The 11,199-nt window shown below is 50.3% G+C and overlaps 1 protein-coding gene across 1 annotated transcript; it reads left to right on the top strand.

Moving 5' to 3' along the window:
- Positions 1 to 6,996: 6,996 nt before the first annotated feature.
- Positions 6,997 to 8,001, top strand: LOC120647797. The gene has a single exon (XM_039924637.1). The coding sequence runs from the start codon at positions 6,997 to 6,999 to the stop codon at positions 7,999 to 8,001; it is 1,005 nt and encodes a 334-aa protein (XP_039780571.1).
- The last annotated feature ends 3,198 nt before the right edge of the window (positions 8,002 to 11,199 follow it).

Below are 11,199 nucleotides of genomic sequence, written 5' to 3'. Positions count from 1 at the left end.
TTTTTGAATACAGTCATTGCAACAATCATGCATCACGTTATTGGTCAGTGCATGGTGTTGCATCATCGTCAAGAATCCATAGATTGACTAACGGGAATGCATTCGAGTGTAACATCGTGGGTTGTCTTGGATTCCCTCTAACCTATCTTGACTTTTCTGGTCTGTTGGGTTTCTACTCTTGTTTTCTCTTGTGGTGGTGTTTAGTTGCATGACCCTGATGCCGCGACGGAACCTAGGGCCTCGTGTGTGTTGCAGCCACATGATGGAGCCACTAGGAGCGCGCTGGTGTCTCGGTATATGTGACATACCTCACCTCAATCCATTCTTATGCAACCCTTACTAGTGTCCTAACTTCTAATACTTACTCAAGGGTATGGGGTTAACGCGAGTTTAGTCACGAGGGAACAGTCATAAGACGCGTGTTGCATTGTGTGCATCGCAAACTCACGTGTGTATGCATCATATTTTATGCATCTCATACATGCATACATCAAGAGCATCATCATTTTTGCATCATGGTGTATGCATCATTGGGCCAGCATCATGGCAAATGCATCGTGTCATATGCACCATTTCATCCATCATTTTATTGCACTGGCATTGCAATCATCCATCTCTAGGGTGCATCATTATCATGGCTATCGAGCATTTGCACTCTGAGTTGGAATATATTTTGTCATTATTCCTTGATTGCATCGGCATAAATGGGCATGTTTTGCAACTAGTATCGTGCAACTCATTCAAATAATATAATTCTGAGCAAGGATGTTCCGAAATTTCCATTTAAACCCATCTTCCGTGCTATCCTCACTTGTTCTCCCAAGCCTTGTGCTGAATCTCACCGACATCCGCTTTCTTCATGTCATGATCTCAGCATTGTGAGAACTGACCATCTTGTCTCATCATCATTCCTTGTTCGGTTTAACTTTTCTTTTAAGATCTGAAAACCTTATTTTGACTCAGTTATCCTATCTAGCTGAAGAACCGTGTACGAAACGAGTTTGATGCTTCCTTAAAAACGATCATCGTCATCAGGAGGCGTCCCTGGCTGCATGCAAGGAGGAAGTTCCTTTCGCTTTAGTGGCAAAATCCTAGATCTGGAATGCGTTCGTAATCTTTGGAGTTCCATAAATGACCCTGATCAAGGTTTGGAGCTAGAAATCTTAAACGCAGTGCTAGTTACGGTTGTTTGTGTTGTAAAAATCCAGGATCTAAGCGTCCTGTAGACATTTTCGTTGACACGCTTACCCTAGCCAAGTTTCACCAAGTGCTTGTCTATGTCTGTGGTCTGCTCATGTGCCTGATGGTCAAAAGCCATACCTACAATCATGGTGGAACCTCTCTGTCGCTTATTCTAAAGATGATCTTGTGCAATGCTAATCTCCTTTTCTCCTTTAGCGTCAAAATCGTTCCGTTGTAAATCACGTCATTGCTTTATCAGGTAAGTCTCTGGAAGGTACATCAGTTCTGTTCCAGGTGTCTGCTAGTTTCGTTTACAGATCCCGTAGGTTCCTGAATGGTTAGCGGACTTGATCTCATGTTACTGTCCAACCGGACCGAATCGCCTGTTGATCGGTAATCAGGTAATCTCATCGGTGGACGGAAGCGGTATGTGAAGCTTAAGCAAGAATCTTATTTCCAGCAATCTGTGGCAGCTAATCCCTGTTGCTCTCATGTTATGCCTCGTTTTTGGATCGCCTCCTTGCTATCCCTCCGTCTCGTAATGCTTATACATGCACGATCTATATGTGCTACAAGAGATTCTCGTTGGAAGTATGCCTGACGGCGCCGCAATGAAACCAAGAGCCTACTCTGAGCAATCAACACATGCTTGTACTACTCGACACACGCTGGTGCGGAGATTGCTAATTATGATCCCTTATACCACTGTGTCGGTGTGATATCTCCTCATGGGCATTTCCCGCATCTATCGTTCGCTGTTTTGCCTAGAAATCTCTATACCGGACCTAAATTTAGTGAGTCTTTCTTCCGAAGTTACCAAGGGGATTGATCTTTCAAAGAACTGCTAAGGGACGAAAATGCTAGAAGACTACAAGATGTGGTAGACAAAGGACCTTGGTTAATTTACCAAGATGATCAACTAGCTGGAGCTAAGGTATTCTCAAAAATAGATCTACGATCTGGTTATCATGAAATCAAAATCGGACCGGTGGATATACCAAAAACAGCATTCTCCACTCGTTATGGTCTTTATGAGTATTTGGTCGTGTCCTTTGGATTAACCAATGCTCCAGCCTACTTCATGTATCTCATGAATTCGGTGTTCATGTCAAAGCTGGATAAATTCGTCGTGGTATTCATTGATGATATCTTAATCTATTCCAAGACAGAAGAAGAACATGATCAGCATCTTCATATAGTACTCCAGCGTCTTAGGGAACATCAGCTATATGCTGAACTCAGCAAAGTGCGAATTCTTGCTAGAGGAAATTTCTTTCACCATAGTAGGAAATTCTGGTTTTGGACTACATGTGTAATCTTGAGTTCCCTAAACGACCTTGCTTAGTTTGGGCTAGAAACTTGCGTATGCAATGTTGTGTATAGCTATTTATGTGTATGAGGTTTGTGTGTGTCCTCCCAAAATAGAAGTTGTCCTACTGCTAAAGATGTCTCCACTTCATTCTGTTTCTCAGGTGAATAATGGAGTATACAGTGGGAAGTAGTAGAAAGGAACCTGGTCAGGGGCACATCAACCTTCTACCTTCCGACGTCGTGATAACTAAAGCACCAATGAGGCAATTTGAGCCTTGCCACTGTTGCAAGATGTACGACCGCCCTTGTCTACGAAGCAGCTCCACAGAAAAGAAAAGTGAGCACAGCGAAGGACTTGAAGAATATACTAACCCTAGACCGGAAATAAATTGGAAGCAAGAAAAGACGCAGAATGTTTATTCGGACTCCTTGATGCCACCATCGCGACTTCCGATGGGACTTAAAGATCACCAGGTAAATTGTCGGACTCCCAAGCTCGGCGCAGGCAGCATAGACTTGAGTGGATGGGAAATTACATGCACAGAATTCTCTCCACGTGGTAGAAGGCAAGTTAGAAGTACTACTGATGTCGACCCAGCTATAAGAGCAAGAACTCGTTCACCTGTTCGGAGATCAATGAGGTCAAAGAAGAAATGTCGTTGCACCGGATGTCAACCTTGTTTCAAGTGTGGCGAATACGGTCATTTTATCCGGGACTGCCGTTCATCCACTTGGAAAGATCCACCGAATTCGGTTAACACCTCTAATAATCTGAACTGGACAAGGATATTATCCGATGCTCGTATGTCGGGAGGCGACTCAAGCCATCTACTTCGGATGTTAGCTGCACAGTATGAACCACCTACACAAGGCCAGAGGTCAAATAAGCAATGCGACAGAGAAAAATTTTGTACTTGGTACCATCGTGAAGAGATAGTTCACGCTGAATGCGCTACCCCTAAGAAAGATTCCGAAGGTAAGTCAGTTTGGAGAAAGTAATTTTTGGATAGTGCTATTATCCTTGGTTAACGAGCATCCTTCCTCCTTATCGGTCACTTACGCGTGTGAATCTCGGGACGAGATTCCTTTAAGGGGGGAAGGCTGTAACACCCCGGTGTTATTTTGACGCTAATGGCGTGTTTAATCGACAATTAAGGCTAATCTCTGTCATTAGCGCTAATTGAGTCTGTTTAGAAAACATCGTTTAATCGGTTTCGATTGTGTTTTTGTCCCTGATTTGAGCTTCAAATCAATTTTCGCCCAAAACAAAAGTTGTAGATCTTTCTTTCCTCTACAACTTTTATTTTGGCCAAATTTTGAGTTGCCATATCAAAATTTGAGAATTGGAGGGTCAAAACCGAGTCAAATCATTCAATTTCGTTACTGTTTTGCCCTGTTCAGCACTGTGTGGGCGCCGACGCCCATACCGATGTGCTGGCCGTCGACGAGCTCGTCCACGCGTCGGCGATCGCGCCCCGGCGATCCTCGTCGTCCGAGCGCCGTCCTTATCATCGCGAGCACCCTGGAACCTTCCCGTCCCAGTCCGTTTCTCTCCTTCTTCCTCAGTGCACGCCGAGCTCGAGCAGAGCTCGCCGCCATTCGCCCTCCCGGCCCTAGCTCGCCACCTCGCTCGAATCCTTCGCGTCCTGAGCTGCGCAACTTCGCCCCGACCCTCCTCCACCTCTCCTCGACCCCGGCCGTGCCCAAACCCGGCCGAAATCGAGCTCCCGCCGTCGCCGCCATCGCCATTTTCCCTGGACCTCCGCCTTCTCCGTCGAGCTCCACCTTCCAGCCTCCCTCTGCTCCAATCGGGCGCACGGTGAGGTTCCTTGCCGTCTCCTCCTCCTTCCCGACCATTTCCCCTTCGGATTCCGCGGCCGCCGCCTCTGGAACATCGCCGCGCCGCCGGTGGCCGCGCTGCCTCCGGCCGCCGCACGCTGCGGGCCGTGCCCGCGCGGCATGGGGCCGCGCCACCGCACGCGCCAGCACCGCACGGCCGCGCTGGGGCTCGCCCTGCCGCAAGCCGCTGCCGCCTGGCCTTGCGCCGGCCGGAGTGGCCGCGCCACTGCGCGCCGCCGCAAGCCACCGCCGCCCTTCCGCGTGCGCCGCCGCCCTAGCCCGCGCGCGCCCCTGTGCGCTGCCCTGCGCGCGCCCTAGCTCGGCCGCAGGCGCACAGCCCCCTGCGCGCGAGCCGCCGCGCGGCCCAGCTGGCCGGCCGGCCCCCACGGTCACCGAGCGCGCGCTCCGCGCGCCGCCGGGGAAGAACAGAGGAGCCCCTGCTCCCTCTGTTGCTCTGCGGGTGGGGCCCGCGGGTCAGTGGGGGTAGGGGTGGGTTTTGTTTTTCTATTTAGTTGATTTGAGTGAGATTTGCAAAATTCGTATAAAATCGCAGAAAAATGCGAAAAATACCAAACCAATTTTGTTAGCTTTCTAAAATCATAATCTTTAGAGGAAAAATGCTTAATCATGCATTTTATCACTTTTGCTCTGGTGAAATTTCATTTTATCTTTGACCTAGTTTATTTTGTACCACTTGTTCTATAACTCTAAAAATTATGGAAAATTCGCAGTGGCTTACTCCTTTCATGTATAGTCCACTGTAAAAGTTTCATGGCCTGTTGCTATGCACTTTTGGGTAGATCTATTTATACTTCATTTACTTGCTAGGGTTAGTTAATTGTTTCATGCATGCAAGGCAAACTCCTGTTAATCCATGCTAACCTAAGTCGCTTTAGTAGTTGTTTTCGTTGGAAGCACTTCAGGCTAAATGTTTGAACTTTGGTTTTCGCATCGTAAGCACGTATGCATTGCACCATATCCTAACTGTTGCATGTCATATTTTATTCGTGTAGACGCTACGAACGAAGCTGTCCACGAGCTGATCGTTGAGCCGGTCCAGGAGCCACGATCAGGAGCGCAGCAGGAGGACGCCGTTGAGCACGCCCCCGGAGACCTAGTTAACCCCGCTGACCTGCAAGGCAAGCCCCGGAGCATAACCATAATTTAAATTATTCAATGTTTATTTAAGTATTGTGCATTTATGTTCTAGGAGTTGAATGGAACCATAGTATGCATGTTTCCCTAGGTACCGTGGGCCTATACTAGTATGCAGGTGTCGATAGAAATGCTTTGCTAAATAGGATTTCGGTAGAAGTCGAGTGATTGCTGTCACTCGCAAGTTTAGGATCTTGATCCCTTAAGCCTTGGCTTGAAATGAATTGTGGAGTAAAGAGAAATGGAGACCGGGCGGAAATGAGTTGGTTTTGGAATGGATGGAAAGTTAGATCCGCCTGTGTCGATTGAGGACCGTTCCGTTGTTGGCAGTGCTGATCGAGGATTGAACAGTACTAACCACATACCGGAAGTAGGAGGTAGTCGAAACCGGTAAGCTGTGTACCACCTTACAGCGGTGATTTGAATTCCGCCATGCTACGCTGGGCGTGGGAGTTGGTGGGTGTTGGATAGGATGCCGCCTCCGGGTTCTCCGGGAGTTCACTGCGAGGGGCCCATCACCTGGGTTTTAGCAGGCGTAGTTCAGATGCCGTGGTAATGTGGAAACAGTTGACGCGAGTGGCCCGACGGGGCTTACATGTGTCGTGTGAGTTAGGTCCACCTTGCAAGGTTAAATCGGATCGATTCGCCGTGACTCGCGGTTATGAGAGCCTTGATCTCTTTGTCACATCGTAGTAAGAAAGTGGAATGAAAACGGAGTGGAAAAGACTGGTTTGGAAGTTACTAAAAGATAATCTGTTCCACCATGTGTGTTTTAGATGAATAGGCGAACTTAGTAATACTTGGTATACTAAATGGAGCTAAAATATTGAAAGTAAGGATTCACTTATAGCAGCTTTTCAGCAAAAGAACTCCAGAGCCAAAAAGCTTTGCATGTCTAGGTAATGGGCTAAGTATACCCAAGGTCGGGTAAGCCTTGCTGAGTATTAGTATACTCAGGGTTGTTGTTGTAACTTTTTTTTAAGCAGGTTGTGTCCCCGCTGACTTCGAGGAGATCTGTGCGTCCGGGATTGGACAGCCGCTTCCTCCAGGTTGGACCGTCGAGTGGGCCCCGTCTTCCCCGTGAAGATTGGGCAGGTTGGCGTCACATCGGTGGGCAGGATGTGGAGCTCACCTTTTATCGTCGTCGTAGCTATCGTATTGTATTTCGAACTCAGTTTTAAACTTCCGCTGTGCGTTTGAACTCTGTTGTTTGTATTTAAACCTTTTATGTAAAACCTGTGTTGTAAATTAATTTGAAGATTTCTGTTGCTGGTAACACCTGTGCTCGTCTTCGTACGGGTCTAAGTGCAATTGTGATCCTGGAGTACAGTAGTTTAATCGGGATTTTACCCGACAGCCTGTCAGGTTACACCGTTTTAAGTGCACAGTAACTTGATTAAGTATTAAGATGATGGTTAGTGCATTTAAGCCGGTTTAATTTGGACGGTGCTGCTACAGTATCAGTTTAAACCTGATCCTCCTCCTCCTCCTTCAGCTCCTTCCGCTCCCATGGCGCTCTCGCCAAGCCACTCCGGCGTCTCCTCCTCCTCTGATGACGACGATGCTCCTCCCGTCGCCCCAGCCTACTCTTATGTGATTCAAGGCATCTCCATCCGCCACCATGTTCCGGTCATCCTCGACATGGACGAAGGCAACTACAGCCAGTGGCGCCTCTTCTTCGACTCCACACTCGGCAAGTTTGGCCTCCGCGGCCATGTCCGCACCACCACTCCCTCTGCGGATCGCAACGGCGAGTGGCGCATGGTGGACTCTTGCATCGTCAACTGGATCCTCACCATGGTCTCCAGCAGCATCTTCGACATGGTTCGGCGCGATCGCCTGGACGCCTTCTTCCTCTGGCACGCCATCGAGGGTTTGTTCCGCGACAACGAGCTGCAGCGCGCCGTCCTCCTCGAGACCGAGCTCCGCTCCGTGCAGCAAGGCGACATGTCCATCAACGACTACTGCACCAAGCTCAAGCGCGTCGCCGACAAGCTGCGGGACATCGGCCATCCGGTCTCCGAACCGAGCCAGGTCCTCAACCTCCTCCGTGGCCTTAACCCTCGCTACCGCGACGTCAAGCCGGTGATCACTTCCAAGTACCCGCCGCACACCTTCCAGAGTGCCCGCTCTTTCCTCGTTCTTGAGGAAATGGGCGCTCAGCACGATGCGAACACTAAGGCCAGCCAAGCCCTCGCCGCGACGCACGGTGACTCGTCCAACTCCTCTTCCACCGGCGCCAAAGATGGATCCTCTTCCATTCCATCCCGATCCAACAATGGCGGTGGCAAGGCTCGCTCCTCCAACAGATCCGATCGGCGTCGTAGTCGGGGTCGCGGCAACAACAACAACACCGGCAACGGCGGCAGTTCTCGCTCCAACTACCAGTCTGGCGGCTCTCAGTCTGTGCCTTGGCCCGCGGGCTACAACCCTTGGCTGGGCATGGTGCAGGCCTGGTCCATGCCTTTCCGCGTGCCGGGTGCCGGCGTTCTGGGGCCCCGCCCGCCGTTCTAGCCTCAGCAGGCCATGATGGTGGCGCATTAGTCGGCTCCCTCACCCAACAACTCGTTCGACATGAGTGGCCTTTACGCCGCCCTCCAGTCTGCCGGCGTTCCACAGCAACCTCCCAGCGCCACCGACTGGTACTTCGACAACGGCGCGTCGTCGCACATGTCCTCCTCTTCTGGTAACTTTCACCCGTCCTCCATTCACAGTGGGCAATGGTGCTCGGTTGCCTGTCTCTCACCAAGCACACACACTCATTCCCACTGCCACCGAACCCCTCCACTTGAACAATGTTCTTATTTCTCCTCACCTTGTTAAGAATCTGATCAGTGTTCGTCGCCTCACCCATGATAACAATGTCTCTATTGAATTTGACCCCTCCGGTTTTTCTATCAAGGATCTTCCTTCCAGGGCGGAGATGCTCCGATGTGATAGCCATGGCGATCTCTACCCTCTGCGCCTGCCTCATCAAGCTCTCACCGCCACTGCGACTACGTCCTTGTGGCACCAACGGTTGGGGCATCCCGGCGACCACATCACCTCTCAAGTCTTAGCAAATTTCCCTTTCCAGTGCAATAAGTCTGAAGATCACTCATGTTCTTCTTGCCGCCTTGGGAAACATGTTCTCCTTCCCTTTGCTACCTCTGTCTCTCAGACATTTTTTCCCTTTCAGTTAGTACATTCAGACGTTTGGACATCGCCTGTTTACAATTGTTCCGGGTACAAGTACTATGTGGTGTTTCTTGATGACTTTACACATTATATTTGGACCATTCCCTTACGGAACAAGTCTGATGTTCTTTCTACCATTCGTGCTTTTCTCTCTTATGTTCATACTCAGTTTCGCCTTCCCGTCTTGGCTCTACAAACTGACAATGGCCGGGAGTATGACTCCAATGCCTTGCGCACTCTCCTCTCTAACTTGGGCATTCAGTTTCGTCTGTCTTGCCCATATACTTCTCAACAGAATGGGAAGGCCGAACGCGTGCTTCGCATGATTAACGACTGCTTGCGTACTATGCTTCTTCACAGTGCTGCACCTCTGACGTTATGGGCTGAAGCTCTGCAGACGGCGACGTACTTGATCAATCGCCGTCCATGCCGCGCCACGGGCGCCACGACGCCACACGAACTCCTCTTCGGCGTTCCACCCTCCTACGACGAGCTTCGCGTGTTCGGGTGTCGCTGCTTCCCCAACCTGATCGCTACTTCTACCCACAAGCTAGCCACGCGCTCCACCGCTTGCGTGTTCCTCGGGTACCCGCCGAATCACCGAGGCTACCGCTGCTACGACGTCAGCTCCGGCTGCGTGATCACCTTGCGTCACGTTGTCTTCAACGAGCAGGTCTTCCCGTTCCGCGACGCCCTGCCCCCCATCTCCAACAACATGCGATCTGCTCCGTGCGAATAACCGACGCCGACGCGCCACGTGCCTGCACCACGCGCGCCCGCCCCGACGTCGTCTCCCCCACGCCTCGCCGCCGAGCTGACTCCACCTCCTACACGCGCACGTTCTGCGCGCCCCACCAACGTGCCATCGCCGTCCCCAGCTCCGGTGCATCCGGTGGCCCCATCCGGGCCACCGCCATTGTCTACTCCACCACTCCCACTGGCGGCCTCCTCCCCAACTGACTCGGCTCCGGCTCCATCGACTTCTACCCAGGTGCTTCCGTCACCTGTGCCGTCGACCGACACCACTACCCTTGGTCACCACATGGTGACACGGGCACGTGCTGGCGTTCACAAGCCGAACCCAAAGTACGCCTTGACGACGTTGACGACGGCTATCTCCCCAGTTCCCCAGAGCGTTCGCTCAGCACTGAAGGATCCTAACTGGTACGCCGCGATGCAGAGTGAGTTTGATGCCTTGCAGGCTAATCAAACATGGCGCCTTGTCCCACGTCCTCCCGGTGCTCGCGTGATCACTGGAAAATGGGTCTTCAAACACAAGTTGAATCCCGACGGCTCCCTTGCGCGCTACAAGGCTCGGTGGGTTGTTCGTGGATTCAATCAACGGCCTGGCATCGACTTTCGGGAGACGTTCTCGCCAGTGGTCAAGCCGGCCACTATTCGGACCGTGCTCACACTCGTCGCCACTCACAACTGGCCGGCGCATCAACTTGATGTGTCCAACGCGTTCCTCCACGGCAACCTTCAGGAGAAGGTGTTCAGCCAGCAGCTGTAACAGAACCGCCCAAATTAAACCGGCTTAAGTGCGCTAACTATCATTTTAAGTATTAAACAAGCCACAGCGCACTTAAAACGGTGTAATCCGGCAGCCTGCTGGGTTAAGGATCGAAAACACCGGAAGTCTCACCCGAAGGCGAGCACAGATGATTACATGCAAACAGAAGTTTGTCAAATTTAAATTACAAAATAGAGCTTAACAAAATGAGTTTATCTAAAATATCAGAGTTCAAAAAGCAGCGGAAATTAAATAGGAGTTTGATTCAAAAATCACGATACTACAAAGGCGTGAGGATGTCACATCGAGCCCACCGATGTGGATCCTGGTTAGCTTCAACCAGCAGCAGTTACCTGAAAACAGGGTGACAACAAACCCTGAGTATACTAATACTCAGCAAGATTTACCCGACTCGGGTATACTTAGCTCCCTATCTAGACATGCAAAGCTTTTTGGCTCTAGAGTTTGTTTTGCTGAAAAGCTACTAATATTGGATCCTTACTTTCAATATTTTAGCTCAATTTAAGTTTATCAAGTACCAACTAGATTTGCCTGATCGTCTAAAGCAAACATGGTTGATCACATTAATCTTTACAGAGTACCACAACATATCTCATCATACTTCTCTTCTCATTTTTACTTCTTTACTACGATGTGACGAAGTGACCAAGGTTCTCTTAACCGAGAGAGACGGCGAATCGATCCGATTTAACCTTGCAAGGTGGACCTAACACACATGTCACATATAGGCCCCGTCGGACCCTACGTGGCAACCCTTCACATATGCACACCGAATAGCCGAACTGTCCTGACCCGGGACTACTAGCCCCACCGATACCAACGAAGGGTCAGCCATGAGTTTGTATACTAGCTCCACTGGTGAAGACAGTATCAAGTCCGCCTACTGGTGCACATGTGGTACTGAGCTTACCGGTTTCGACTACCTCCTACTTTATGTGGTTAGTACTGTTCAAACTTGGTCAGCACAGCCAACAACGGTACGGTCCTCAATCGACACAGGC

The sequence above is a fragment of the Panicum virgatum genome, chromosome 9K (assembly GCF_016808335.1).
Source record: "Panicum virgatum strain AP13 chromosome 9K, P.virgatum_v5, whole genome shotgun sequence".
NCBI lineage: Eukaryota > Viridiplantae > Streptophyta > Magnoliopsida > Poales > Poaceae > Panicum > Panicum virgatum.
The sequence above is the reverse complement of the archived record's forward strand: the minus strand, read 5'-3'. Positions and strand labels throughout refer to the sequence as shown.